Here is a 26,913-nt window from a genome sequence, read left to right as displayed (position 1 = left end):
ATGTTTTTAATATGGGGGAAATATTTGGACGTAATCAACACAGAACTAGGCAAAGTGTCGATTTTGGCTTAATTCCATTCAGGCCAGAGATGAGAACTCCTTAGGTCACAAATAGCTGCACCAAATTCAATACCCCCCCCCCTCATATTTCAGTTCCATTGGAGAAAAACTAAATTCCTAAAATATGGTTTCAGAGTAGCACCCCCTCGACAACATGACAGCATTATCAAAACAAACACACCCCATGAAACACAGCACATTGCTGATGTCAACGGCTCTGGCAGGGCCTGGCGTTATGTCGTCATCCTAAGCGGACACTCCGCGGGCGTGCATTGGAGAGGGCTTAGGGAGGGTGTGTGAATGAGTGTGTGGGGCAGAGGTAGAGCGAGCCTGCCTGGCAGGGACACACAACCCCACTGAGCTACTTCTTCCTGCACAGCTGGCACACTGACTGTGCCCCTTCCCCACTCACACACACAGCAACGCGTAACGTATTTACTGTGAGCCTTCAGAACATGTAATGGAACATGAAAACAGTAAGATTTCAAACCCAGTCAAGAGCAATACTTTGACGACTAGAACGTTATCAGGGAAAACTCCAGGCCCTGTTTGAATGCTATAAAAACACACCCATCCTTCCTTCATCCCGTGGAGTAATTCACTGATCTAACCCAAATTGATAAGTGTAAGCAACAGTTCTACCGTATCGCTGTCGCCAATCCAGCCATGTCAGATCAGGGATTTCTTCAAGGATTCATTTAAGTATTCAAAAAAAGGGCCCTCGCCCATGACAACAACACTTCCTGATCTGTTTTTCGTACCTGCAGCGGCCCACCGAACAGAGCGCTATGGGGTCTCCCACCACGGCCACCAGGGACTGGGCGCGAGTGATAGCCGTGTTGAGCAGCTTGTAGTTGGACAGGAAGCCGTAGTCCAGGTCCTCCGTCGAGTCCTCCACCAGCTGCTCCTTCCGCTTGATGGCCGTCTGTTTGTGCTTGCAGGTGTGCCGTGTGCGCACAGTGCTCAGGAAGAGCACCCGGAACTGTTTACCTGGAGAGAGTGGGGGGGGGGGCATACAGGGCCAGTTTAGACCTTAAATTTTCAGCCATTGAGCACTGAGGAACAAGTGTGTAGTATGTCAAACGTTAATAGTAATGAATTGCATTCACACAATGCTTTTTCATTAGGTCACTAAGCGCTACTGGTCATATTCAGCGTGCTTTCGTGGATATTCATCTCATAGAAACATAATTACTAATTCATTACATTATAATCATTATATGATCCAAGTACCTCGACCAGGCGCTGACATCATTCATGACCCAAAATACGATCCAATTACGGCAGAAATTATTCATGATAAAGCTTAAGCGTTTGCAAAAAAAATAAAAATACACTATTCACACCCTCTCAAACACCAGGTAGTGTGTGTGTGTGTGTGTGTGTGTGTGTGTGTGTGTGTACTGTACACCAACACCACATTGAGAAACAGAGACAGCTGTGTGTTGCGAGATCCGTCCTGATCGCTGCATCTTCTCCTTAATAAGAGAGTTAACGAGCTGGAAGCAGCAGCGTATGGCTGGGAGTGTGTGTGTGAAAGAGAGAGAGAGTGTGTGTTGCCAATGGGAGCATTAGCCTCGTCCTGGAGACGAGAGGAGCTGCTAGCTGGGAGATGAGAGACAGACTACGTTGGGAGAGAGGATGTGAAGTGCTGCTGCCAACTGAGAGACTGACAATCTCTGAGATGTCGGGTAGAAACGGGAAGGGTCACACTTCAAATCGCTGGCTCTCTTAGAATGCCAAAAAAATAAATAAAATGGGAGAATGGGAAAGTTCCACAATGAAAGTCCTTCAGTGTATGAGTAATATGGGATTTGATCTTTGATCTTTACAATTCCATTGTGATTGCGGTATTGACATTTTTATTCTATTTGATAGCAAATATGTGCCAAATGGCCGTCTGTGCCATGGGTTACAGTGGAATGTAGTGTCATAAGGTAAATTAAATAAACACAGGTCTAATTGTAAGGAAATGGATCAATAAGGTATTCTTCTCACCTTGGACGTTGAGCACCCGCTCCACGCTGACCTCGTGCATCCTCTTCTTTCGGAGCTCGGCGCGGATGCGGAATACCTGGTCGGCGTAGGGCGACACCACGCCGATGCTGCCCTCGTCCAGCTTGCCCCACGCCACCGGCCACTTCTTACGCATCTCCTCCACCCGCTCCACGATCTCAAACACCTCGGGTGACACAGGAGGGAGAGACTGGTTACAAGTGCCTGTGGTTCTCATAGATCATGTCCAAAAACCGGCATCTCTCCGGGGTGAAGATTCACCTAGGTACAGATCTAGGATCAGCTTCCCCTCTCCCAATACTAGCCTTAACCATAAAATGGGGGAAACGCTAAACTGACCCAAGATCAGCGTCTAGGGGCAACTTCACCCTACTCCCCACGGACTTTTTCATGGTTCTTCGAGCTGGATAGAAACAATTGTCCTGGAAGGCATGGCGCCCTGCCTAGCTCTGTTGCCTCCCGCCAAAAACCTTTATCATCTTCTATTGGTGTCAATTGAATCTTTACAAGCTCAACACAGGAGACAGTCAATTTTAAATCAAGTTGTTGGCATTATTTACGAGTCATCAAAGTACTTAACCAGGGCCTAAAACCCTCAAAGAGAAAGCAGAACTAAAGAGAGGGTGGAAATGACTGCTGCTCAAGGGGTCTTTTCAGCCGAGAGGAGAAGAAAAAAAACGATGAGAATCCAGACGTCACATCAGCAGACAAACAGGACACACACATAATCAAGGCAACCTAAACCTATGACATTATGCTAATGTCCCGAGCCGTTTGACACAGGTGCAGTATCATCAAAGGGAGGCAGGGTAATTCCTATGACAGGTTGGCGCAGCGCTGTGATAAGACTAGATCCAATTTAATTGGGCAGCTTCTGTCAGCTGGGTTCAGGGGTCAACTTAGCAAGGCGGCAGGGAAGCCTAGTGGTTAGAGCATTGGACTAGTAACCGAAAGGTTGCAAGTTCGAATCCCCGAGCTGACAAGGTACAAATCTGTCGTTCTGCCCCTGAACAAGGCAGTTAACCCACTGTTCCTAGGCCGTCATTGAAAATAAGAATTTGTTCTTAACTGACTTGCCTAGTTAAATAAAGGTAAAATTAAATGTAAAAAAAAGTCACCCCTCAGATTTAGCAGAGGCACCTCTGAATTTCAAACTCAGTCGCTGGAGTGCTTGGTTTTGAATGCTGGGCTTCACGAGGAATTAGCATTTCATTTGCAGGTATTTCCCAAATACATGTCTGGTTGTGAAGCGCAGTAAACAATATGAGGCACAAGTAATACATCACAGTAATGTTGACCCTATGGGGTGAGTTTTGTTTGCGTGTGCATTTCAACTCAATCCCATTGAATGATTAACCTTTTCAATTCACCACGAATGCGCTAATTCAATCAACGTTCAATTAACCAATTCATTCTACCACTGCGGTCCTAAGTCAGTGGTGTACAAGGGAACAAAACGGTGTATACCTCTGCGTTGTTGTAGTAGGCCGTGCTGTTCTTCTCCTGGACGTCCTCGCCGCGCGCCGTGAAGAAGGTCAGCGGGTAGAAGTCCTTGTGGGATGGCTGCTTCCCGCTGGCCATCAGCTTCCCGTCGTAGAACAGTTCTGACGTGTAACTGAAGGCCGATAGGGAGGGTGGGAGACTTAACGTCAGTGGGTCAACCCAAATGTCACAGTTGCGACAGGTGTCAGTTGAGAAAGGCATGGTTGAACGGGCGTGCATTGTATATGGCAACTAATGTTGCCATCTGTTTGGTTAGTTTTCCATTCCACACGGTCCTTCTTTCATAAACCACAACCTAAAACTTTCAGCATCCCCATCTGAGAATTAACACCGTGGTCATGGGACTCCGAGTGCACACTGGGCTTTTATTTCTGTCAACAGCCAAGAGGGACTGTCAACTCGGTCTCCTGCCTGCATAAAATCTCCCATTCGTAAACGATGTTGCTGGAGTCGGGGTCAAATGTTATTTATCCAACAAATCGATATTCGGAGTCAAAGTCTCGATATAAGATCGTACAAAATATTCTAACTATCAATTTCCCACCATCACTATTGCTGAGTGTTTATTCATGATGCGCTGACTGTACCGCCCTCCCCTCCCTCCGCTCTCCTCCTCCCACCCCCTCCTGGTGGTGTGATAAAGTTCACACCTACCTGATGATAGCTTCGTGGGAGCGGTAGTTTTCACAGAGCAGGATGCGGCAGGGGAACTCGGCTGGGTAGTGCTCGTACAGCCGGTCCAACAGCGACACATGCAGGTTCCGCTCTCGAGAAAACTCGCTGTACACAAACGGACTGAGCTGGTGGGAGGGAACGGGGAAAAGAGAGGGATGGAGGTAGAGAAGTGAGGGCAACCCAAAATCAATGAGTAAAATGAATCTCAAGTAACATACCCAATTTATTTGTATTTTGTTTTCAATGCAACAGGGATGTGCAGGTGGTGATATAGCCAGACTGGAGTTGTGTCTTTTCAATGCAACAAGGATGTGTAGGTGGTGATACAGCCTGACTGGAGTTGTCTTTCCTGCATTTGTAGTCAATAAAACTGCAACTGTACATGTTTAGTGGCAATATTTGTTTTGATCCAAATTCATTATACATCTACTTGTGGTTTCAGACACTGTACATAGTCTTGTGGAACAGACATCTTGCTGCACTCAAAAAGGCTCAATCAATTTCTTCCCGACAGCTCATGTCACGTAGTCTGTGCAGACAATGCAATGCTCCAAATCAATAAGTTCCCGTCCAGCCGAATCCAAAATGTTTTGACCTGTGGCTCCAAAATCAAAGTGGCCCGGTATCCTACCATCGGTAGCTACATTCCTGCTGAGATGTTTAGCCATTAGTGTGATTTGTCAAGTTGAGTTTGATTAGCCGTATGTACACATGGTATACACTAGAGGTCGACCGATTAGGATTTCTCAACGCCGATACCGATTATTGGAGGACCAAAAAAAGCAGATACCGATTCAAATCGGCCGATTTATTTATTTATTTATTTATTTATTTATTTATATATATATATATATATATATATATATATATATATATATATATATATATATGTAATAACGACAATACTGAATGAACACTTATTTTAACTTAATATAATACATCAATAAAAAGAGCCTGCTGCCTACCACCGCTCAGTCAGACTGCTCTATCAAATCATAAGTCGCTCTGGATAAGAGCGTCTGCTAAATGACTTAAATGTAAATGTAATATAATAACACAGAAATACGAGCCTTTGGTCATTAACATGATCAACTCCGGAAACTATCATTTCGAAAACAAAACGTTTATTCTTTCAGTGAAATACGGAACCGTTCCGTATTTTATCGAACGGGTGGCAACCCTAAGTCTAAATATTGCTGTTACATTGCACAACCTTCAATGTTAAGTCATAATTATGCACAATTCTGGCAAATTAATTACGGTCTTTGTTAGGAAGAAATGGTCTTCACACAGTTCGCAACGAGCCAGGCGGCCCAAACTGCTGCTTATACCCTGACTCCGCTTACACTGAACGCAAAAGAAGTGACAACTTCAGGCACCGCATTGATTATATGCAACGCAGGACAAGCTAGTTAAACTAGTAATATCAACCATGTGTAGTTAACTAGTGATTACGTTAAGATTGATTGTTTCTATAAGATAAGTTTAATGCTAGCAAGCAACTTAACATGGCTCCTTGCTGCGTGCACTCGCGTAACAGGTGGTCAGCCTGCCACGCAGTCTCGTCATGGATTGCAAAATAAATCGGCCATAATCGGCATCCAAAAATGCCGATTGTTATGAAAACTTGGAATCGGCCATTCCGATTAATCGGTCAACCTCTAGTATACACTGTCCAACTAAATACTAACTTGCAGGTTCCTTCGACAATGCAACAATAATAAATAGTTAAAGCTCCGAAAACATGCTCAGCAGCATCTTTGAAAACTGTTACAGACTACAAAGGGAAACCCAGACGTGAGCTGCCCAGTGACGCTAGCCTACCAGACAAGCTAAATGCCTTTTATGCTCGCTTCGAGGCAAGCAACACTGACTGTGTGATAACGCTCTCGGTAGCCGATAAGAGCAAGACCTTTAGACAGGTCAACATTCACAAAGCCGCGGGGCCAGACGGATTACCAGGACATGTACTCAAAGCATGCACGGACCAACTGGCAAGTGTCTTCACCGACATTTTCAACCTCTCCCTGACCGAGTCTGTAATACCAACATGTTTCAAGCAGACCACCATAGTCCCTGTGCCCAAGGAGGTGAAGGTAACCTGCCTAAATGATGACCGCCCTGTCACGTCGGTAGCCATGAAGTGCCTTGAAAGGCTGGTCATGGCTCACATCAACAGCCTCCTCCGGACACCCTAGACCCACTCCAATTCGCATACCGCCCCAACAGATCCACAGATGACGCAATCTCAATCGCACTCCACACTGCCCTTTCCCACCTAGACAAAAATAACACCTATGTGAGAATACTGTTCATTGACTACAGCTCAGCGTTCAACACCACAATGCCCACAAAGCTCATCACTAAGCTAAGGACCCTGGGACTAAACACCTCCCTCTGCAACTGGATCATGGACTTCCTGACCGGCCGCCCCCAGGTGGTAAGGGTAGGCAACAACATGTCTGCCACGCTGATCTTCAACACTGGGGCCCCTCAGGGGTGTGTACTTAGTCCCTTCCTGTACTCCTTGTTCACCCACGACTGAGTGGCCAAACATGACTCCAACATCATCATTAAGTTTGCTGACAACACAACAGTGGTAGGCTTGATCACCGACAACGATGAGACAGCCTATAGGGAGGTCAGAGACCTGGCAGTGTGGTGCCAGCACAACAACCTCTCCCTCAATGTGAGCAAGACATAGGAGCTGATTGTGTACTACAGGAAAATGTAGGCCGAACAGGCCCCCATTAACATTGACGGGGCTGTAGTGGAGCGGGATGAGAGTTAAGTTCCTTGGCGTCCACATCACCAACAAACTATCCTGGTCCAAACAGACCAAGACAGTCGTGAAGAGGGCACGACAAAACCTTTTCCCTCAGGAGACTGAAAAGATTTGGCATGGGTCCCCAGATCCTCAAAAAGTCCTACAGCTGCACCATCGAGAGCATCCTGACCGGTTGCATCACCGCCTGGTATGGCAACTGCTCGGCATCTGACCGTAAGGCGCTACAGTGGGTAGTGCGAACGGCCCAGTACATCACTGGGGCCAAGCTTCCTGCCATCCAGGACCTATAGAATAGGCGGTGTCAGAGGAAAGCCCATAAAATCAGAGACTCCAGTCACTCAAGTTATAGACTGTGTTCTCTGCTACCACACGGCAAGCAGTACCGGAGCGCCAAGTCTAGGACCAAAAGGCTCCTCAACAGTTTCTACCCCCAAGTCATAAGACTGCTGAACAATTAATCAAATGGCCACCGGACTATTTACGTTGACCCCCCCCCCCTCCATTTATTTTGTACACTGCTGCTACTCACTGTTTATTATCTATGCACAGTCACTTCACCCCTACCTACATGTACAAATTACCTCAACTAACCTGTACCCCCGCACACTGACTCTGTACCGGTACCCCCTGTATATAGCCTCGTTATTGTATTGTGTTACTTTTTATTATTTTTTACTTCAGTTTATTGGTAAATATTTTCTTAACTCTTCTTGAATGGCACTGTTGGTTAAGGGCTTGTAAGTAAGCATTTCACGGTAAGGTCTACACTTGTTGTATTCGGCGCATGTGACAACATTTGATTTGATTAAGATGCGCTTAAGACACACAAAACCCCCCAACAGCAATTATCTCTAATCTGACACTGGCTGAACTAGATTGTTTTGTGTTTGTGGTAATTTAGCTCAAGGTTGGACCTCCCAGTCTCAGGGGAAATGTTCAGCCAGGCTTTTAAAAGAGGCCCACACAGTGAATAGAAGACCTGAAGTCAATAGGAGCCGTGAACCTTCATTCACTATTCTCAGCCTACTTCATTCAGCCGAGACAAAAAAAACATCCAATAATGAACAGTGATAACAGATAGAAGAGAGGAGGAGGAGGGGCAAAGAAATCCTCCTCGGCAACAGACACGCAGCGCACAGACAATGTGCAACAGATTTAGATGTAGAGGGAGAGATAGAGGGGGAGAGAGAGAGGCAGAGAGTGAGACCGAGAGAGCAAGAGAAAAATAAAATGGCAGGAGGATAGACAGGAGAAGGGAATTGAGCATGTTTCGAGGCATTGTTCCTTCTGAGAGAGGGCGCAAGATTGAGTAGAAAAATAATAACAACCTTTATCGTAACGTTAAACTCCCGCCGGGTTTATTTATCTACTGCCTACTCTTAGTCCTGTCGCACTCAATAAACACAGTGTCCAGAACACACAAAAAAACGGAAATAAGAGGCTACTTTGGAGTGTTCCACAAAGCTTGACTGACAGGGGGAGTTTAGTTTACCTCGTCTGACTGGACTGTGAATGGTAAACATGCTCTCTCGGCCAAGTTCTTTCTTTCCTACGTCTGTTTCACTCGCGGCCAATGTGAAGTTAGCCACAGGCTAACGACGGAGTCCAAAACACACGGAAATGTAAAGGACTTGGGCGATACACTGGTTTTTATTTGCTGGCTTGGCAAAGGCCTGCAGAACTCGAAGGTCATTTGCATGAGAGAATACAAGTAAGGCCGCAAGTTTTCCCACTCTGACCTGACCCTAAAAGAAAGGAGTTACAGTGAGAGTTTGTTTCAAAAGGTCAGTTTGTTCAAACCAATGACGTCATCCTAAACCGCAGTTTTACCTGCATGTGGTCTCCAGCCAGCACGATGCGGGTGCTTTTGCTGGCCAGCGCGAAAGGCATGATGGTCTCACACTCCATGGCCTGGGCCGCCTCGTCCAATAGGATGTGAGAGAAGAGCCCTGCGGACACAGAAGAACACAAACCATTTCAGTCAGAGCACCGTTAGATGACCCATTAATTACCACGAGGTGAGGATTCATTTGGCACCATGAAACAAACATAGCACAGGTCATTGCAGGCTAGCAAGTTCAAGACTTTAGCAATGTCTTGGTCTGTGGCGGTGCTCATGGTGAATGCCATCGGTAATACCCAATGACACATGTAACATCACAACCTCATTGGATAATGATTGATTTCGATATCGTGTGGTATAGATCTGCCATGTATAGTTTTGCAGTTTGGTCCTTTTAGATCGGGGTCCAACGTTCCCAATGCGTTGGTCTTAGTCGTGACTAGAGCTTTGCACTTTAAATATTAAAATTGACAAACATTAACTTTCTAACCCCAAATAAACTAATGACGAATGCTCTCATGTCCTATTCGTTCTGTAAACTCGTAGGCCTAGTTTAGATGTGCTTATTGTTCCAGCAAAAAAGGTTTGTTTATCTTCTACCCCTTCTGTCTATCCATCTTCAACAGTAGCCACTACACACCAATGCTGGTTTTGCTGACGTTTAAAAGGGTTTGAGCGGTGGTGTCCCCGATTTAAAATACTCAAACATTTCTCAGTCCGTGAGGAGAAGGTCATGTACAGACTGTTTTTTGTTGTTGTTGGTTTCTAGTCCGTCTGGCTTTGTGATTGCACAGAGAGCAAAAATAAAAATAAAAAAAACTGGAAAAAGATAAATGCGGGCCTGCCTTCTGCCACATCTCTCCGTCTCTTTCTCAACTTCAGACAGTAGCCGCTATACACACCAAAGCTGGTATTGCAGACGTTTGGAAAGGTATCGAGCGGTAACCCTGATTTAAAAAAAAGGCTCAAACGCTGCCTGGCACATGAGGATGAAACGGCATATTAGAGGACTGTCGGAGCAGAGCAGGCAGGGAGAAGTGGAAGAAACAACCACTGTACAGCCGCGTCCAAACGCCGCAACATTTCCACAAGAATAGTACAGTATGATGGTGGAGAAACGGATCAATTGAGGGCGTTAGAGGGTTTCATGGATTTTTCTTTAACGTTTGGAACTAGCATACTTCAGAATAAAAAAAATAGAAAACCCAGACAGGAGTGGAATGCATTCACGTTCTGTATAGTGTAAGCCCATATTTACAATATTTATCTTTACAACAAATTCTTTGGCAAAATGCACGACAAAGTTTGTATTCATGTTGAGCGTTGGAACTGCAGTTGCACTTGAGCAAGAGATGAAATATAAAGCACATTTTGCCACCTATTGTAGTAGGGTTGTTTGTGTATGGCACCCTGTATGTCCGTTAAGAGTCTACAAAGACACCAAAGTACCATAAATTCACCTCCCATTGTCATAGGAGTCATTATTAACAACTCTAATCCAGCCATCTAACCCCAGCCTAAGGTGAAGCTAGCGCCACCCTCATAAATAGGCAAAACAGCGCATAATGGACAGGAATGATGTACAATGATAAGTACGTAAGGGTCTGTAATGTACCGAGGCTGGGCGTAAGAGGGAAGGAGGGCAGGTTCTGTTCTGTTAATGAGCGGGGGCAATCGGACATGAAAGGGGGGGGGGGGGCTGTACTTAATTGTGCACATGCCTTACGGGGCCGTCTAAGAACCAGGGGACAAATTGCATTTCCCCATACCCGCTATCATCATATGTCTAACGATGGCTGTGGAATTTGGCCTGAGCTGTGGGAGGAAGGAGAACCCTGGGGGTGTGGTGGTGTTAGGAGCTAGACTATTTAGGAGAAAAATGTAGTTCTCTCGATCTCACACACACACACACACACAGACAGACCATTGGCTGCCAAAAGCCTGGCCCATAGAGAAGGGATTAACAAGCCCAAACAAAAACAGTTGAGAGCCAACGCAACCTGATCGACATGTGTACTGGATTGGTGATTTGTTATCACTACAAAGGAGCGGGAGGAGCTCCCAATTGCCTCATTTGTCGGCGGTTTTCATCAACGGCGAGCGCGGGAGATAGATGAAACGCGAGGAGGGGGGGCCTAATAAAGTGAAGTGCAATGCTATACAGGCAGATGGTGTTCCTAAAAAACAGACAAAGCCCTCCGCTGACACATTAGAGACGGCTATTAGCTCGCCGCTGACAAATTGGTTTGTTTTCATCGTCTTTTTAACTCCATCTTAAAAGGACTTCTTTCCTCTCTCCACCGCCTCATGCTGTTACGGGGAAGGGGTGGCGGCTGATCTAAAGACGCGCTGGGGCGGATTTGAGATGTGTCATGTAGCTACGGTACGTGGGTGTCTGGATCGTTTTAAGGCCCTGTTGTCATTCCGTTGACTTTAAAACAAAACTGCTTGGTAAACGCAGAAAATGTAGCCTAAGCCGTTTCAACAGGCAGTTTGCAGTTGCATTGCTCACTTGTTCCTGGCTATACAGCTCCTTGTGTCAAGTAGTTATCCCACCAGTGTGTGATACGTTTGCTGTATATGCTACGTTAGCGGTTAGCCACTCACCTGGCTCCAGGTCCAGCTGGCAGAGGTACTGGGAGGTGCTGAGGGTGACCACCACCACGCGGTGCCGGAGGATGTCCTCTCTCTCGGGCATCTGGAAAGTGTACTGTGTGTTAGAGATCAGACAGTACTGCTGCACCAACGGGTGGACAGTCTTCACCCAGCGGTTCCTGAAGTATACCCTGGGGGGGGCAGAGAAAGAGGACACAGCGGGATGGTTAATTCCAGACAAACTGGGCTGACAAAATCAAAAGTAGCAGATATAATTACGTTGAGAAGTATCTATTTACTGGTTTTAATATGATTGGGATTACTTATTTAACATTTAAATTCCTGAACTTGCAATTGACAAGTAGACACACAAATTAGCAACATCTTGACTTTTCATACTTTGAGCATTTTGCAACTGTCCTGACATTTTCATATCACTCCATTGGTCGCATCTTGTCTCATTCCTTACGGCGTTGTGTGCCTCGACAGGGTTTAGCGGGCTCAAAGAACTGTCTGTGTATCGCCTTCACAGCATGCACACGTACGGCCTTCTCACTTGGCTAAGCACACAAAGCCCCGGGAGAAATTGGCTGACAGCCCAATTACATGGCGATTACAGTGGGATTCCCAAAACACCCCTTGGTATCAGACCATCAGTCAAGTGTAACAAGTCATTTGGCCCTTCACTGCCACATGGGGTCTGGCTAGAAGTCAGGGAGACATTTTGATTTTGTTGGGGGGGGGGGCTGGATTACAGTTACTGTGATTAGAAGTCACAGAAGCAGTAGTTGAGGGAAGGAGATTGAGTGAAGGTGAGAAAGGGAGGAACGCAGGAGACTTTATGTCACAGCTGCTGTGTCGTGAGGCCGGGACACATCTCCTCAGAGAGATCCGAGGTCTGCCGAGCTGACTGCCATACGGCAACCGCTGTTCCGCTCCACTGCACCTCTAATCTCAATGGCGTGGACGGATCAATCCACCCGTGCTTCTACATCTGCATTGCTTGCCGTTTGGGGTTTGAGGCTGGGTTTCTGTATAAGCACTTTGTGACATCTGCTGATGTAAAAAGAGCTTTATAAATACATTTGATTGATTGGTCGATCACTGATTTTGACTGCGATTCCATGCGGTCGATACAACTACGAGTGGATTCGGGTTTGTTGATGCCTCAGGCTACAGCCAGCAGGGAGAACTGAATGCCTGAAAGCACACTGTTCACAAGAGGTGTGGATTGATTTCAGGCGGCAGGTTGGATACTGTAACAGCAAAAAAAAAGAATGAATATCTTGGAATAAAGCAAGTGTTGTGTCTTATGAGGGTCTTGGTGTTCTGAAGAGGTGCTGCAAACCCCTTGTAAAGCTCTTCTGCAGGCCCTTACCTGAGAGGTCTTGCATGCGTGTTGCCCGCTTCTACGTATGGATGAAGGTAGTCCTTTATGTACAGGTCAGCTGCACTGTTGGAATGGGTGCAAATGAGGACCCTGCGAAAGAAAGGGGATAAATGTGTCAGCGCTTAGGAGATCTTTAACACAATAAATATGCCCGGGAGATTTTGTTGACCACCTGATCTGACCAGGGACAAACTCCAGGCCATAACAACGAAAGACAAGTAGGTATGTCGGAGAATCACTGCATAGAAGTGACAGAACACCTACTGTTTCGACGTTGAGGCAATACAGACAATTCTAGAACATTTATTTTGACGTGAACATGTTAACACGTTCCTTAAAACAGCGTTGCAGGAACGTTGTGCACTTGACCGCATGTTCCTACTTCTCAGAAAGTTAACATCATGATGAACAACTGTCTATAGGGGTCAGTCACCCTCCTTGTATCGGCTTTTAAAACATCCATAATTCATTCCCACCATATAATATTTAACATAGTCAGTTGGAAAGTTTCAGATGAATATTGTATTCCTACACATTTTTCAGAACATATTTTTTTATTATGTATGAAGGCTTTATAAAATTAAAATAAACGTATCTTATGTTCAAGGCCAAATGCCACAATGTATTCTATGATTATTTTAAAATAAAAACACAGGAAACATTGTCGTTTCCTATTTTTACACTAGCCAATATACATTTCCTGTCAGCGTCTCGCCGGACTAACAAGAGAAGGGTGCAAAAAGTGGAAGAGCGGGAGTCTTCAGGGCATTTTGCGTTCTATTACAACATGGAATTCTGTTGGAACTGAGATAACAGGCCGTTGTAATGACAATTCAATTGAACACGTGGTTCACTTGAATGGAGATTAACCATCCAAACACAATCAACCAACCAATCGCTGCCTCAATCCCATTCGACTGACATTCCCTTAATCCACACACATCCGCCCCAATTGCCTTCAGTGACACATTCTGATACACCCAACTTGACAATGTCACCCTGATGGTTTTCTTAACTGTCAACTCTGAGGCTGCCTGAAGCCCCGGGAGCAGCAGTAACCTTTGCCCTTTTAGAGCGACCCATCTAGCCGTAAAGGAGTTGGCGTGTGGTGCCCGCCTCACCTGCTGTCGTCCTGCTTGAGGATGTGCTTGACGGCCTGTGCCAGGGTGAAGGTCTTGCCCGTGCCGTAGGGCCCGATGATGAGCACAGGGGGCAGGGGGATGGTTAGAGGCGTGGTGATGGCCAGGATGGCCTCCTTCTGCTTGGCGTTGAGACGCGGGTCCAGCTGCTCGTCCCACTGCCTGCAGGGTGACAGAGAGAGAGGGGGGGGGATGAGATAGGGTAGGAAGAAGGGAGGAGGAAGATGAGATTCACATTGACACTAAGTCGGCTGGCTGGCGAACAAGCAGCATCGCTCATGGGGTTCCTGACACAAGGAGGGGGACATTTGTCCACACACACCAAACCCCGCCAAAAGCACACTAACACACCCTCTTAAGTCTGATAAACCGTGGGCCAGTCTCTCAGTCTACTAGCATCTCGGTCCTCATTAGAAAGCAGTGGCCAAGTTGAGCTGAACAGCCCACCCGGTCGATCGTATACAAGCCCAGCCATGCTAAAGGCAGCTGTAAGCACCGTGAAGGGGCTGTGAATAGGTAGGGCAGAGGGACGGATTCAGGGATCAGTGGGGATGAACGGAGAGCCCGGGTCAGGGTTTAAAACTGAGCTGGGAGGCTCACCCACAGAGTAATGAGGTCTGAGGGAAGAGGGGTGAGGAGGGTTGAGGTCTTGGAATGGCTGGCTGAATGGCTGGCCAAAAGCACGGTGTATGGGTGGTGAAACAAACGGACACACACAGGGTGCACAGCTGGTCTGAGAAACCCACACGGGAGACAAGCGCATTGGCGCTGGCCAATTAGCTTATTAATGACCAATCAACATGGCAGTCAATAGCCACCATGCAGTCAGGCAAGGCAGGGGCTTTGTTAGGCCTACATAACAAGTAATATAACCTACTTACTCTAACAGGCAACACTTTCCATATTATTTCAAACCCATTTTTAACACCACTCATTCTCATACCATTATCTTAATGAGGTGAAGCACACGTGGACCCAAAGTATTTAGGGACTTTATCCAAATTGGTTACTGCCATATGGAGCTAGTTAAGGTGGTGATTGTACTAATAACCATTGCCAATATTGTAAGTGTTTCCCCCTTTATGCATTTAAATTGTGGCCACCACTGCAAAACACATATATAAAACGCAGGAAGAAGAACCTGACTTGTTGATCTTTCAGTAGCAAAAGTTAAAGCGCATGAAGTCTTTAATCAAAGCGTATACAGTGTTAATCATAGTCAGTAAACCAGATAAATGAGTTATTTGGAAGCATGAGATTAGTCTTGACTTTGTTGACTCTTGGGTTCGTGTCAATAAAGATTACTCTGTGGCCCTCCAATAGTTGTCCGACTTTAGCCGGGAGAACTAACAGCTTTTTAAAATGGCCGCCTAGTCAGCGAGGGCAGCTAGTCTCGGTCACCTTTCTCAACTTCATTCCGATGTGAAGGTATTAGCAAAGCTAATTTACCGTGCATGTTTTAGGGAGACTTCTATATTTAACCTAAAGGAGTATGCAAGCTAGAATAACATTTTACACACACACGTAGGTTATAGCGTAATCTTTAAAAAATAAAAAGTCCTCTGACAAATGTCAAAACCTCACATGGATCAATGGAGGTGAGTAAGGGGCCTGTTGGGTGGATGCTGATTAGCAATGGCTGCCCTGAACCTGTTTACACACCATGGAACAGGGGTTGAAGGATCTATGTCAGGCAAATTCAAATCTGGAACACGGAGCCACTTCTGATTTTCATTATTTCCCTCAACGACCGATTTAGACCTGGGACACCAGATGGTTGCAATTAATTATCAGGTACAACAGAAAAATGGCGGCAGACCTCCAGGCTCAGATTTGAATACCCCTGGTCTAGGGTGGGTTGGATAGTACCTGGAGGGGGCTACAGGAATTGTGTGTGCTCGTGCGTGCGTACCTGTTGGGGCTCCAGGGGATGGTGGGGGTAAGGCTGGTGTCTGGGAACAGGATGCCGTTGTCTTTGATGCGGTCCAGAGCATAGTGCATCTCACACAGGGGCAGGCGGTTCAACTGAAACTGCAGCTCCACCTGGGGCAGAGGGGGAACACAGGAGTGGGTACTCATGGACAGTGTGGCCACGGTCAGAAGACAGAAGTGGTCTTGGTTAGGCGTCGTCAGGTCAGAAGCAGTCAGTGTGGTCACTTATTTAGGTCACTCAATCCAAGTGTTGAGACTAAATAAAGAGCCAGTTTAGAGGAGAGGCTCAGCTGGAAACAATTGGCTCTGCACAACTGACACATTACTCAATGACCTATCGACACACTGCTAAAATGGTTGTTACGAATTTAAACTGTTGGTCTCCCTCGCTCCTTTTCATGGACAAGCAGCCATTTATAAGGTCCTATGAAATCGGTCAAATTTTTCGCAGGGTTTCCCCCCCTTCACGTTTTCACTCTTTTTTTTTTTAAATAGAAAAACAACTAAATTGGATGTTTGAAGTCCACAACAATACTCAAACCATATCAGGAAACCACTTTTGAGGTCTGGAAAAACATTGAAATGTAGATTTTAGTGTACTTATTACCCTTTAATTTCAGTGTGCACCTAGGAAGAAGCTGATGCTTAGATATATTTTTGTAGCGCACGTGACGGTAGAGTTTGCAAAAGAAATAGCCACTGGATATAATTTTGTTAGGTAAGCATAGGCTACTTTGTGTAGTTAACATTTAATTGAGAAGGTTTTTAGGAAAGACTTTTCGTTAGCATCGACGCTAACGGCTACATACCGAATCATTGATGCATTCTGTTCATGTCTAATGATAAACTTGCGCACTTCTGTGATTCCGTCCGTGTCCTCCGCATTGCGGATTTTATACGTCCCTAGTGTAGTTACCCTTTAATTCCATTGCGCACCTAGAAAGAGGCTGGGGATGTTTTTGTAGAGCACATGTGATGGTAGAATTTGCCAAACACATACCTACTGGATTAATGCAAATAATCATGATATCATTCTTCCAGGTAAGCATAGTTTCATTCATAATAGCATGGGTATCCACAGGGTGGCTAGATAGCTAGCTTTAATTCCCCCATCGCCACAGGCCCTGTCCTAATCACTTAGCCAGACATGAGCTGCTAACAGATACAGTAGCCAGCAGTAAAGTGTGGAGAATGAGGGATAAAAGGAAACCGAAAGAGAAAAAGATTTATGAATAAAAACAATAAAAAGAACATTGAGGGGAGAGAGACATTCTAAATGGCAAGAAGATAAGGACAAAGAGCAAGAGATAGAAAGGCAACCAAATGTCTCGCTCCAAAACACCACGGACAGATTATTTTCCCAGCAACAGGCTTGTTTGGATAATTGCTCATGCCCGGGCCTCGCTTTCCCCCGCCAGCCCATCATTCACACCGGCGAGAAAGATCAGCCTTCAGCCGCCACTGGGCAAAGTAATCTGGATCTCTCGCCGCACTGGCAGAGTGCAATTTTCCCTGGAGAGCCAGCCTTACCGTCGACGGCGCTAACCTTTGTGAAGTGGTAATCGATACGGGGACCTTTCACCCTGAGAGTTTGCTTTACGCTAAAGCATCAGACGTCGGAGAGGTGGAGAGGTGAGGCTTTCATTAATGATTTCTCAGCTCTCAAAATGGCAGAGGACACAATGGAATGGGAGATTGAAAATATTGAAAGGACGGGGTGGTGGGCCTTTAAGGGGTTTAAACCATTCACCTGACTCAGAGAATAGTTTCTATGCCATCTCCTCTGTCCGTGGTGACATGGGACATGAACAAGCTTTTCGAGGCTGACGCCATGTCAAGGGAGAAGTCCTTGTGACTCAAAAGTATAGACCTCACCCGTGGTGTGATTATGTGTTGTATTGAACTACAGGGAACAAACCACACTAAACAGCCTCCATATTGCAACATGGCTAGAATGGCACTGACTCCATACTGGACTTTAGATCCGTTCAGCCAATAACCTACCCACAAAATTAAATAGAAAAATACCTATTTTGGCAGCTGCCATTCTATAAATCTGTTGAAAAATAAAATATATTCTAACCAATCAACTCTTCTGTAGCAACTTGTTGCTAAGTCAATCACACAGTGTTATACAACAATGTATTTTGTCTGTACCTGCAGTTCCCTATCAGGTATCAAGCCCAGCTCCTCGCAGCAGTCCTTGCATATCCGCAGGAAGATGTAGTCCTTGGTCTTCTCTTCGATGCAGGCCTCGTAGACCCGCTCCTTGACCCCCGGGGGCTGGCTGCACCACTCCTGGCGGGCCAGGGGCAGCAGCAAGACAGAGTTCACCTTGGTCATGACAAGGCGGCCCGCCAGCGTGTCCTCCGACAGCGTCTCCGTCAGCTTGAAGCGGGCGAAGAGCTGCCCGTTCTGGGCGTACTTGGCGCCACCCGAGATGCCAGTCAGCATGAAGCTGGTGACCAGCTGGAGGTTGACTTTGATGTTGAACCTGGTGGGAGAGGAGAGTTAGCGTCATTAGCCAGAAATGAGGTTAGGAATGGGAGCATTAGCATTGTTAGAAAAGGCTAATATGACTGACGAAAGGGGAGAGTAGGCCTAAGCGAAGTTAGCCAGAAATGGACATTAGCATTGTTATCCAGTGCTGAGGCGACTTTGATGTTGGAACTTGGGAGGGGAGAGGGTGGGACGGTAGCAAAGATAGATAGCAATGAAATGGGACTGGAGTCGTCGTGTCGAAAATATGTACCATGTTTAACTGGAATAAGGTTGAATCAATGTAACTTCTTAACTTCTAGAAATTTGACCTTTTCACATTATTTTAATGCAAAAAGCAGTTGTGATCCAAAGAGGGCCAACGTTTTGCCATGTGGTTTACAGGACAAACTTTTTGCCCGGAGGCATTCACATAGACAGTTGTTAGTGTTAGAAACATGTTTGTGTTGGGTAGAAGGATCTTCTGTTTGGCATGAAAATCTACCAATTCATCACTTTCTATTTCAGCAGAGTGGCAAAACAGACTTGCACCATATGTTTCAGCTTTAGGGGTCCCTTAGGTAAGCTCGGGCCCTTAGAGAGCATTGCAGATTGATTGTTGAATAATCATTCAGACCCCTTGACTTTATCCACTTTGTTAGGTTACAGCCTTATTCTAAAACGGATTTAATATTTGGTTTGAGGAGAAAGAGGACACAAGTTGGGCCATGTGGTCATGGGTGGTTCATGGACAGCCAAAATGATTTTCTCAGAGATCAATAGCTCTTATCAAGACAGCAATACTGGGAGAGTATTTGACAGGAACATTACACTATATTATAGTATTATTGATACAATATTCATATTATATAGCCTAATATTGTGTATTATCAATTACAGTTCATTCATAAAGTATTCAGACCCCTTGACTTTTTCCACTGTTAGGTTACCGCCTTATTCTAAAACGGATTTAATATTTTTTCCCCCCACATCAATCTACACACAACACCCCATAACGACAAAGCGAAAACAGGTTTAGACTTTTATTTATTTTTTAAATTACCTTATTTACACAAGTATTCAGACCCTTTGTTATGAGACTCGAAATTGGGCTCAGGTGCATCCTGTTTCCATTGATCCTCCTTGATGTTTCTACAACTTGGAGTCCAAAATGTGGTAAATTCAATTGATTGGACATGATTTTGAAAGGCACACACACCCGTCTACATATGATGTCCTGCATGTCAGAGCAAAAAACCAAGCCATGAGGTCGAAGGAATTGTCCGTAGAGGATTCCGATACAGGATTGTGTCGAGACACAGATCTGGAGAAGGGTACCAAAAAAATTCTGCAGCATTGAAGGTCCCCAAGAACACAGAGGCCTCCATCATTCTTAAATGGATGAAGTTTAGAACCCCCAAGACTCTTCCTAGAGCTGTCCGACCGGCCAATCAGGGGAGAAGGGCCTCGGTCAGGGAGGTGACCAAGAACCCGATTGTCACTGACAGAGCTCCTCTGTGGAGATGGGAGAACCTTCCAGAAGGACAACCATCTCTGCAGCACTCCACCAATCAGGCCTTTACGGTAGAGTGGCCAGGTGGAAGCCTCTCCTCAGTAAAAGGCACATGACAGCCCGCTGGCGTTTACCAAAAAGGCACCTAAAGGACTCAGAACATGAGAAAACAAGATTCTCTGGTCTGATGAAACCAAGATTCAACTCTTTGGCCTGAATGCCAGCATCACATCTGAAGGAAACCTGGCACCATCCCTACAGTGAAGCATGGTGGCAGCATCATGCCACGGGATGTTTTTCAGCAGCAGGGACTGGGAGACTAGTCGTGATCGAGGGAAAGATGAACAGAGCAAAATACAGAGAGATCCTTGCTCCAGAGCGCTCAGGACCTCAGACTGGGGAAAAGGTTTACCTTCCAACAGGACAATAACCCTAAGCACACAGCCAAGACAACACAGGAGTGGCTCCGGGACAAGTCTCTGAATGTCCTTGAGTGACCCAGCCAGAGCCCGGACTTGAACCCGATCAAACATCTCTGGAGAGACCTGAAATAGCTGTGCAGCGATGCTCCCCATCCAACCTGACAGAGGATCTGCAGAGAAGAATGGAAGAAACTCCCCAAATACAGGTGTGCCAAGCTTGTCACGTCATATGCAGGAAGACTGGAGGCTGTAATTTCTGCCAAAGGTGCTTCAACAAAGTACTGAGTAAAGGTTCTGAATACTTTTGTAAAATGTGATATTTCAAGTTTAATTTTTTATAAATGTGCAAAAAAAATCTGAAAACGTGTTAAGGGCTAGTGTGTAGATTGGGGGGGAACAATTCAATCAATTTTAGAATAAGGCTGTAATGTAAGAAAATGTGGAACAAGTCAAGAAATTCACAGGTCCTAGATCAGATTATTCTGATGAACAGATTCCCCTTGAAGAACACCCCACGAAGCCACACGTCCCGGACACAGATTAAGCCCTGTCCTGGACATAAAAGCATTTTAAAACTGGAGAATCTCCATAGAACATGCTTCTTGTCCACGACTCAGCTAAATCTGTTTCCCGGGAAACCGGCCCTCAATGTTAAATTGGAAGATTGAGAGGAACCCATCATTCCACAGCCCCAGGCAAATGACAATAACAGTGATGAGGGGGAACAGTGACGGAGGGCAACCCTGGTTACTTCCACTCGGGTGACTAAGCGAAGGCTTGGGGGCCTTTGATTCGGTCTTAATCAGGGTTGGACTGCTGTGATAACCTGGTCACCTTCCACTGAGGAGAGCAGCAGGTGCCGAATTACAGGGGGGTTTTGGGGAGGCGCCTCAGTTTATACACAAGAAATTACTTATATTCTAAAACAAATTTCCTGCTCTGGGGAAATCTCTGGGGATGCCGAGGAGATATGCATTATTAAAAAGGGCTTTAGCTGTGTGCCTGGCCACGTGTGGTACACACACACACACACACACACACACACACACACACACACACACACACACACACACACACACACACACACACACACACACACACACACACACACACACACACACACACACACACACACACACACACGCCCCTTTTACTGTGGAAGATCGACTCTGACACCTTGTGGTGGGCCAGTCTCACAGACCTCCACTCAATCCAGACTGTCGCTCCGTACTGTCTACACACTAAAATGTCTATTTGCAGGTATCAAGAGGTGTGACTGACTAAACCTCAATAAAAAGGACCACTAAAGGACCAACCCTTCGGAGAAAACAGACTAAAAAAATCAGCACACACTCCTTACAATTATCACTAGCAAATGAAAGTGCTATTTAAAAAGTTTATTTTTAGCAATAAAACCCATTGTCAGTGGTTGAAGGTTTTCAGAATAGGGCTGCTTGGAAACAGACTACAACAACAAAGAGGCTCCCACTCACTTGCTGACTTCTTTGTACTGGGCGATCTCCTCGATGTAGAGCAGGTCGTGCAGGCGGGCCTGGTAGTTGTCCCGGGTCAGGGTCTTGTCCAGCACCGACTGGGTGAAGAGCTGGTCGGCCGACAGGGGGATCTGGTAGCGGGCCAGCAGGCTGCGGTCCAGGTCCACCGTCTCATTGGGGCTGAACTCCACGATGGTCTTGCAGGACGGGTCCCAGCGCTTGGCCGTCATCAGGAGCTGCTGCCTGGCTTGCATTAGGTGCTCCAGGTCTGGAGAGGGGAGGGTTTATTGTGAAAACCACACCTTCCAACATTAATATTGACACTTGATCATGAGGGTTATAAGGAAATATTGGCCTGCACTTGAGTGGTTCTGATGGCTCAGTAGGTAAGACCAGGGTTGTGCGTTTGAGTCCCGCATGGGCCATATACATTTTACTCTAAGTCACAGGGGATTTTGGGTAAGGCTAGACAGAATCTGCAGGTTTCTTACTCAGAGATCTATATAATCCTGATATTGTTATTCCAATCCTATAGAACCGTATCAACAGCTTTCATGCATTTGTCTGTAAACATAATAATGGCTAACAGTGTTGTTATGAATGTTTTGACTCGTACAAGTATTACTGTATTTCAAATCCTCTTCCAGTTCAGGAAGAGGAGCTTTAGGAGAATTCTGCCCACGCAGATTCCACCTGGCCCAAATCATGGGAAATATTGGCCTGCTACTAAAGCTATGAGGACTGGCCAGTACACAGATTTTTTTTGTTACATAACCAAAGGATAAGAACATTGGACATTGCATTTGCACTTCTGAAATAGTGAGTAGAATAAGTCTAAAGTCCGTAGTGTCATACCCAAGAAGAGTCAAGACTGTAATTGCTGCCAAAGGTGCTTCAACAAAGTACTGGAGTAAAGAGTCTGAATACTTTCTTTACATTTATTTATTTTTTTATATATAACTGTTTTTGCTCTGTTATTATGGGGTATTGTGTGTAGACTGAGGGAAAAACATGTGTTTTAGCCATTTTAGAACAAGGCTGTAATGTAACAAACTGTGGAAAAAGTCAAGGGGTCTGAATACTTTCAGAAGGCACTGTGTATGGCGGCCGTATCCCTCAGCTGGGTGCTACACATTGTGGTGGATAAGGTGAGTTCAGTTACCTTCCATTACATTGCTAAGCACTTTGAGGCCTTATAAGGAATGTCATAAATGCAACCCATTATCAATATAACCCAACTTCTCTTTTAAAGTCATTTTAGTTTTATTTTCTATTAGATGTTAGAAACTTGGACTACTGAGTGAGGGAGGGGGGTGGGAGGTTCGAGGTTGTATGTCATAACTGAAAACCTTCTATGGAGGCAGCGTCCACCATGATGCGCTGCATCAGCACGGGCTCCGAGCCAAAGTCGAAGACGATGGTCTGGCGGAAGGTGCCGAATATCTCGGTGCTGAAGCCCACCACCACCGTGTAGACGCAGTGGTCAATGCCGTTGTCGGCCGCCAGTGCCTCCTCGCCCGCCGTCCACTCCTGGCAGCCCTCGGCCGCCGCCTGCAGCCGCTGGGCGCCGGCATCGCCAACCGACACGCCCGTGATGGAGAAGTGGGGTCGGTGGGCGTCGTAGAGCAGGGCGATGCGGTACAGCTTCCTCACAGGCTGGGGGGGGGGGGGGGGGGGAGAAAGTGTGAGAGTGGGCAATCAGAGATAAAAGGCAGATCATTTGGGTCTCATGTGGGTGCTCTTCGGAAGCATTGTCAGTCAGTCAGTTACAGTCTAAGAGTATATGAAAACGTTGGCCTTTGAGAGGGAATGTTCAGATGCACAAGTACATGGTCTCCTGTTATAGTGCTGGGAATGAAAAAATATATACTACTTCAGTCAATGATACAAACTACTCCCACACACGACCTCGGCACAATTATTCTGTGATATGAGAAAGTCTTGATAAAGGTCGACATGACCAGACCGCCGGCAAAATCAACATATAGAGCCTGCCTGTGTGTGGGAGCAGTCTTTATCAAAGTTGCGTATAATGATATGGCCGTGTACGGCCTACGTATAACAGCCAGACGTTGCCAGACGATTTCAAATCAAAATCTACTTGTGTGGTGCTTTTGGAAATATGGTTGAATCCCAAACAGCACTCTATTCCCTATATAGTGAACTGCTTTGAGGGTCCTGGTCAAAGGTAGTGCACTACATAGGGAATAGTGTGGTATTTGGGGTGCTGACATTGAGTGAGACAGAGCCCCCGTTACCTTGCAGAACAGGGAGAAGGTCCAGGAGTGAGCTGATTTCTTGGTGGTGACAGTTACGGAGAGGTTGGAGCTGTGTTCCACGCTGACGCCGTCCAAATAGTCACTCAGCTACGGCAGGAACAGAACACAAGACCATTCACGCCAAGTTGAGGAGAGTTTAACAAAATAAAAAAGTCAGGCTAAAATGAGGACATAACAGCTTAATAGGATGTACATTTAAAATGGGCAGTTTATTTGAGATAAGTAGACAGATGAAAGGGTCAACGGGTCTAAAAATCAATATATGCTGAAAGTACAGCACTGCATCTACCACCTGTATCAGCCTCAGGGGCTCTGTTCCAATACAAGCATCTTTACTTCCTCCCTTCCTTGAAGGACTAATCCCAGATCTGACCACCTGTCAATGTGTGTTAGATCAGTGATTACTTCAAGGGAGGAAGTAAGGAAGCGCTTGTTTTAATGAATTTGAACAAGACCCAAAACGACCAGCTTCTCGGCTTTTCGTCCATTAGTTAAAATCAGTGATTACTTCCAGTAAGGGAGGGTGTATTTTAACAATATTCTAACAGGGCCATAGATAAGTGACTAGACTAGGGTTAACTCACCACTTTCTCAGGGGAGAGAGAGTTCATCCACTTCTCGATGAGCGCCTCCATGTAGTTCTCGGTGAAGTGCTTGCTCTCCTGCTGCTGCTTGAGGCGGATGAGGCGCGAGGCGTAGCGCTTCTGCCACTCCATCAGCTCCTCCTGGGAGTGGGCCGACGTGCACTGGGCACCGTAGCGACACAGGCCCTGCTCCAGGAACCTGGAGGAGGAGGAGGACAACAGGACATTCAACCAGGTGGCGGCAACTTGTTACATGGTTTTCATTTCCAATAGTGTCCGAGAAACCAACCTCCAAGGGCCTGAAGCCAAAGTGCCTCACCCTCTGAAGCAACACTGAAAACCTGTGTCAGTTGCTTAGCTAGGTAACAGTGTTAATAAATGTTTAGTTGCATGTAAAGCAAACCCGTGTTCGCAGCAGGTGGACATAATACTGGTACAATAACAATGTTTTTAAATGAAGGCCACTCAATGTACAAATGTGACTAAGTGATTGCATACAACATGCCAATTACTTGTTAAACTCGTCTTGTAATATATTATATTAACTATGGTCTTATGCCACTGTTAAAACGTAGTCAGCAACACACAACAGCATTACCTTTTACACAGCGTGTACTCCTCACTGCTGGTAACTCCTCTAGGCGGGGGGCGAAACTGCCATCCATCCCGTACTTCTGACCACAAAGACATCGTTGCATCAACAAAACATCCCACGCACAGAGTAAATAACCACCTACATGTGGACTGGGAGTCAAGCTTTTGAGACTTGAGTCAAAGTGAAAATGAAATCCAACTTTAAAGGCTTCGTCTTTCAATATTCCGCGACCAGGCGTTAAATTAGTATTCCTTTTTGAAGCAAATCGGAGCATTGAGCCTGACTATGTGTTGAGCACAAGTTGTTAAATCCAAACATTGACATACATAAATGCATCCAAATCATTTTTTCGAGTGAGGATGACTTGCTCACCTTCCTCGTTGTCGTCTGTATATTCTGTGGCCATCTCGCTACGAATGGCCTGAGGGTGGAGAAAAAGTATTGTATTCATAAGACAATAACATTTCATGTCTATTCAAACAATTAGTTGACCTCCTGGGGACTGCAACAGGTGATACATCTGCAGGGTCATTCACTTTTAAATATAATCAATACTCATAGCCCAAAGTCCAACATAAGGCCAGACCACCTCACACAAACACTTACTTCAATTTCTGAGAGAAGCATTTTTAATCTAGTTAAGTCCTTTGTGACGATGCCGTTCTGAGGAAGAGAAGGTACAGGAAATACATTACAACACATACAATACCGGCAAGCATATCCAAAAGGTTTTTGGACTATATCACTTAAAGAGACTTGACACAGTCACTGGTCACTTCAAAATATTCTTCCATAAATAAATTACCTGAATAACACATTTGTTTATCCCAAAACCAAATCTATTTACAGGCTGGTTAAAAAAGAGTAAATAAAAGTGCCGCTTATGATTCTTATACCTTCTGCAGTAGCATGGTTGTTTCTCCCTGGTTCCCGCCAACTTGAGAACAATAAACTGATTTCATATCTATGCTTTTTGGTTGCCAGATAAGACAGTGTTCAGGCTTCTCGTTTCAACGTTGAATGTTATCTGTTGTTGGGAGTTGAATTAACGGACAGTCTCCTCGTGTGATAGGAAAACGTGTTTCCTGACACCAGAATGCTGTCCATTCATTCAACTACACTTATGTCAAATCACACTGTCAAAATAAAATCACAAAATTGAAACGGTCAGTTCATCTGAAAAGTAATTAATATTTTAGCAATAAAAAAAAAGTTAAGTCAATTGAGATTTTCAACACTAATATTTGGCTATTTTCTGACATTTGCCCTCATGCAGACGCTGGAGAATAACATAGCAACAAACCGTTAAAAGCATATCGATTCAACAGTCAACATGAACAACTCTGTGCTGAGAAAACTTGTTTCATAAAAAACCCAGAGGACATTTCCTGGAAAAGTCAAATAAACTAAAATGTTCCAGCTGCTCCCAGAGCTAAATGACTGTTTGTCTCCATAGATCAGTTATAGGAAAAAGGAGGTGAAGGGAGAAGAGGAAAGGTGAAGAGGAGGAAAATGAGAAAGAAGGCAGAAGGAGAAAGAGGGGGAGGTGGAAAAGGAGAAAAGGGAGTGGGGGAAAAATAAGAGGGGGAAAGAGGAGGAGGTGATGAA

At 45.5% G+C, this 26,913-nt stretch overlaps 1 protein-coding gene across 4 annotated transcripts in view; it reads right to left on the bottom strand.

The window, feature by feature from the left end:
* The window catches only part of LOC139567520 (probable helicase with zinc finger domain), a 60,896-nt gene that overhangs the window by 24,013 nt on the left and 9,970 nt on the right, over window positions 1–26,913 (bottom strand). For 3 of the 4 annotated variants that reach the window (XM_071388845.1, XM_071388848.1, XM_071388846.1), the window contains exons 5-21: window positions 25,912–25,968; window positions 25,678–25,726; window positions 25,309–25,384; window positions 24,711–24,909; window positions 24,106–24,213; window positions 23,197–23,503; window positions 21,848–22,115; window positions 18,099–18,435; window positions 15,922–16,052; window positions 13,992–14,171; window positions 12,859–12,960; window positions 11,493–11,671; window positions 8,873–8,991; window positions 4,234–4,379; window positions 3,544–3,691; window positions 2,059–2,242; window positions 822–1,050 (exon numbers count right to left, since the gene is read on the bottom strand). In XM_071388845.1, coding sequence (XP_071244946.1) covers window positions 822–1,050; window positions 2,059–2,242; window positions 3,544–3,691; window positions 4,234–4,379; window positions 8,873–8,991; window positions 11,493–11,671; window positions 12,859–12,960; window positions 13,992–14,171; window positions 15,922–16,052; window positions 18,099–18,435; window positions 21,848–22,115; window positions 23,197–23,503; window positions 24,106–24,213; window positions 24,711–24,909; window positions 25,309–25,384; window positions 25,678–25,726; window positions 25,912–25,968 — 2,819 coding nt within the window. The remainder of the gene's footprint in view (window positions 1–821; window positions 1,051–2,058; window positions 2,243–3,543; window positions 3,692–4,233; window positions 4,380–8,872; window positions 8,992–11,492; window positions 11,672–12,858; window positions 12,961–13,991; window positions 14,172–15,921; window positions 16,053–18,098; window positions 18,436–21,847; window positions 22,116–23,196; window positions 23,504–24,105; window positions 24,214–24,710; window positions 24,910–25,308; window positions 25,385–25,677; window positions 25,727–25,911; window positions 25,969–26,913) is intronic. The other variant, XM_071388847.1, reaches the window with a different exon arrangement.

This window comes from Salvelinus alpinus, chromosome 2, assembly GCF_045679555.1.
Source record: "Salvelinus alpinus chromosome 2, SLU_Salpinus.1, whole genome shotgun sequence".
Lineage (NCBI taxonomy): Eukaryota > Metazoa > Chordata > Actinopteri > Salmoniformes > Salmonidae > Salvelinus > Salvelinus alpinus.
Note: the sequence above shows the minus strand (reverse complement) of the source record. Positions and strands in the feature narration are given on the sequence as shown.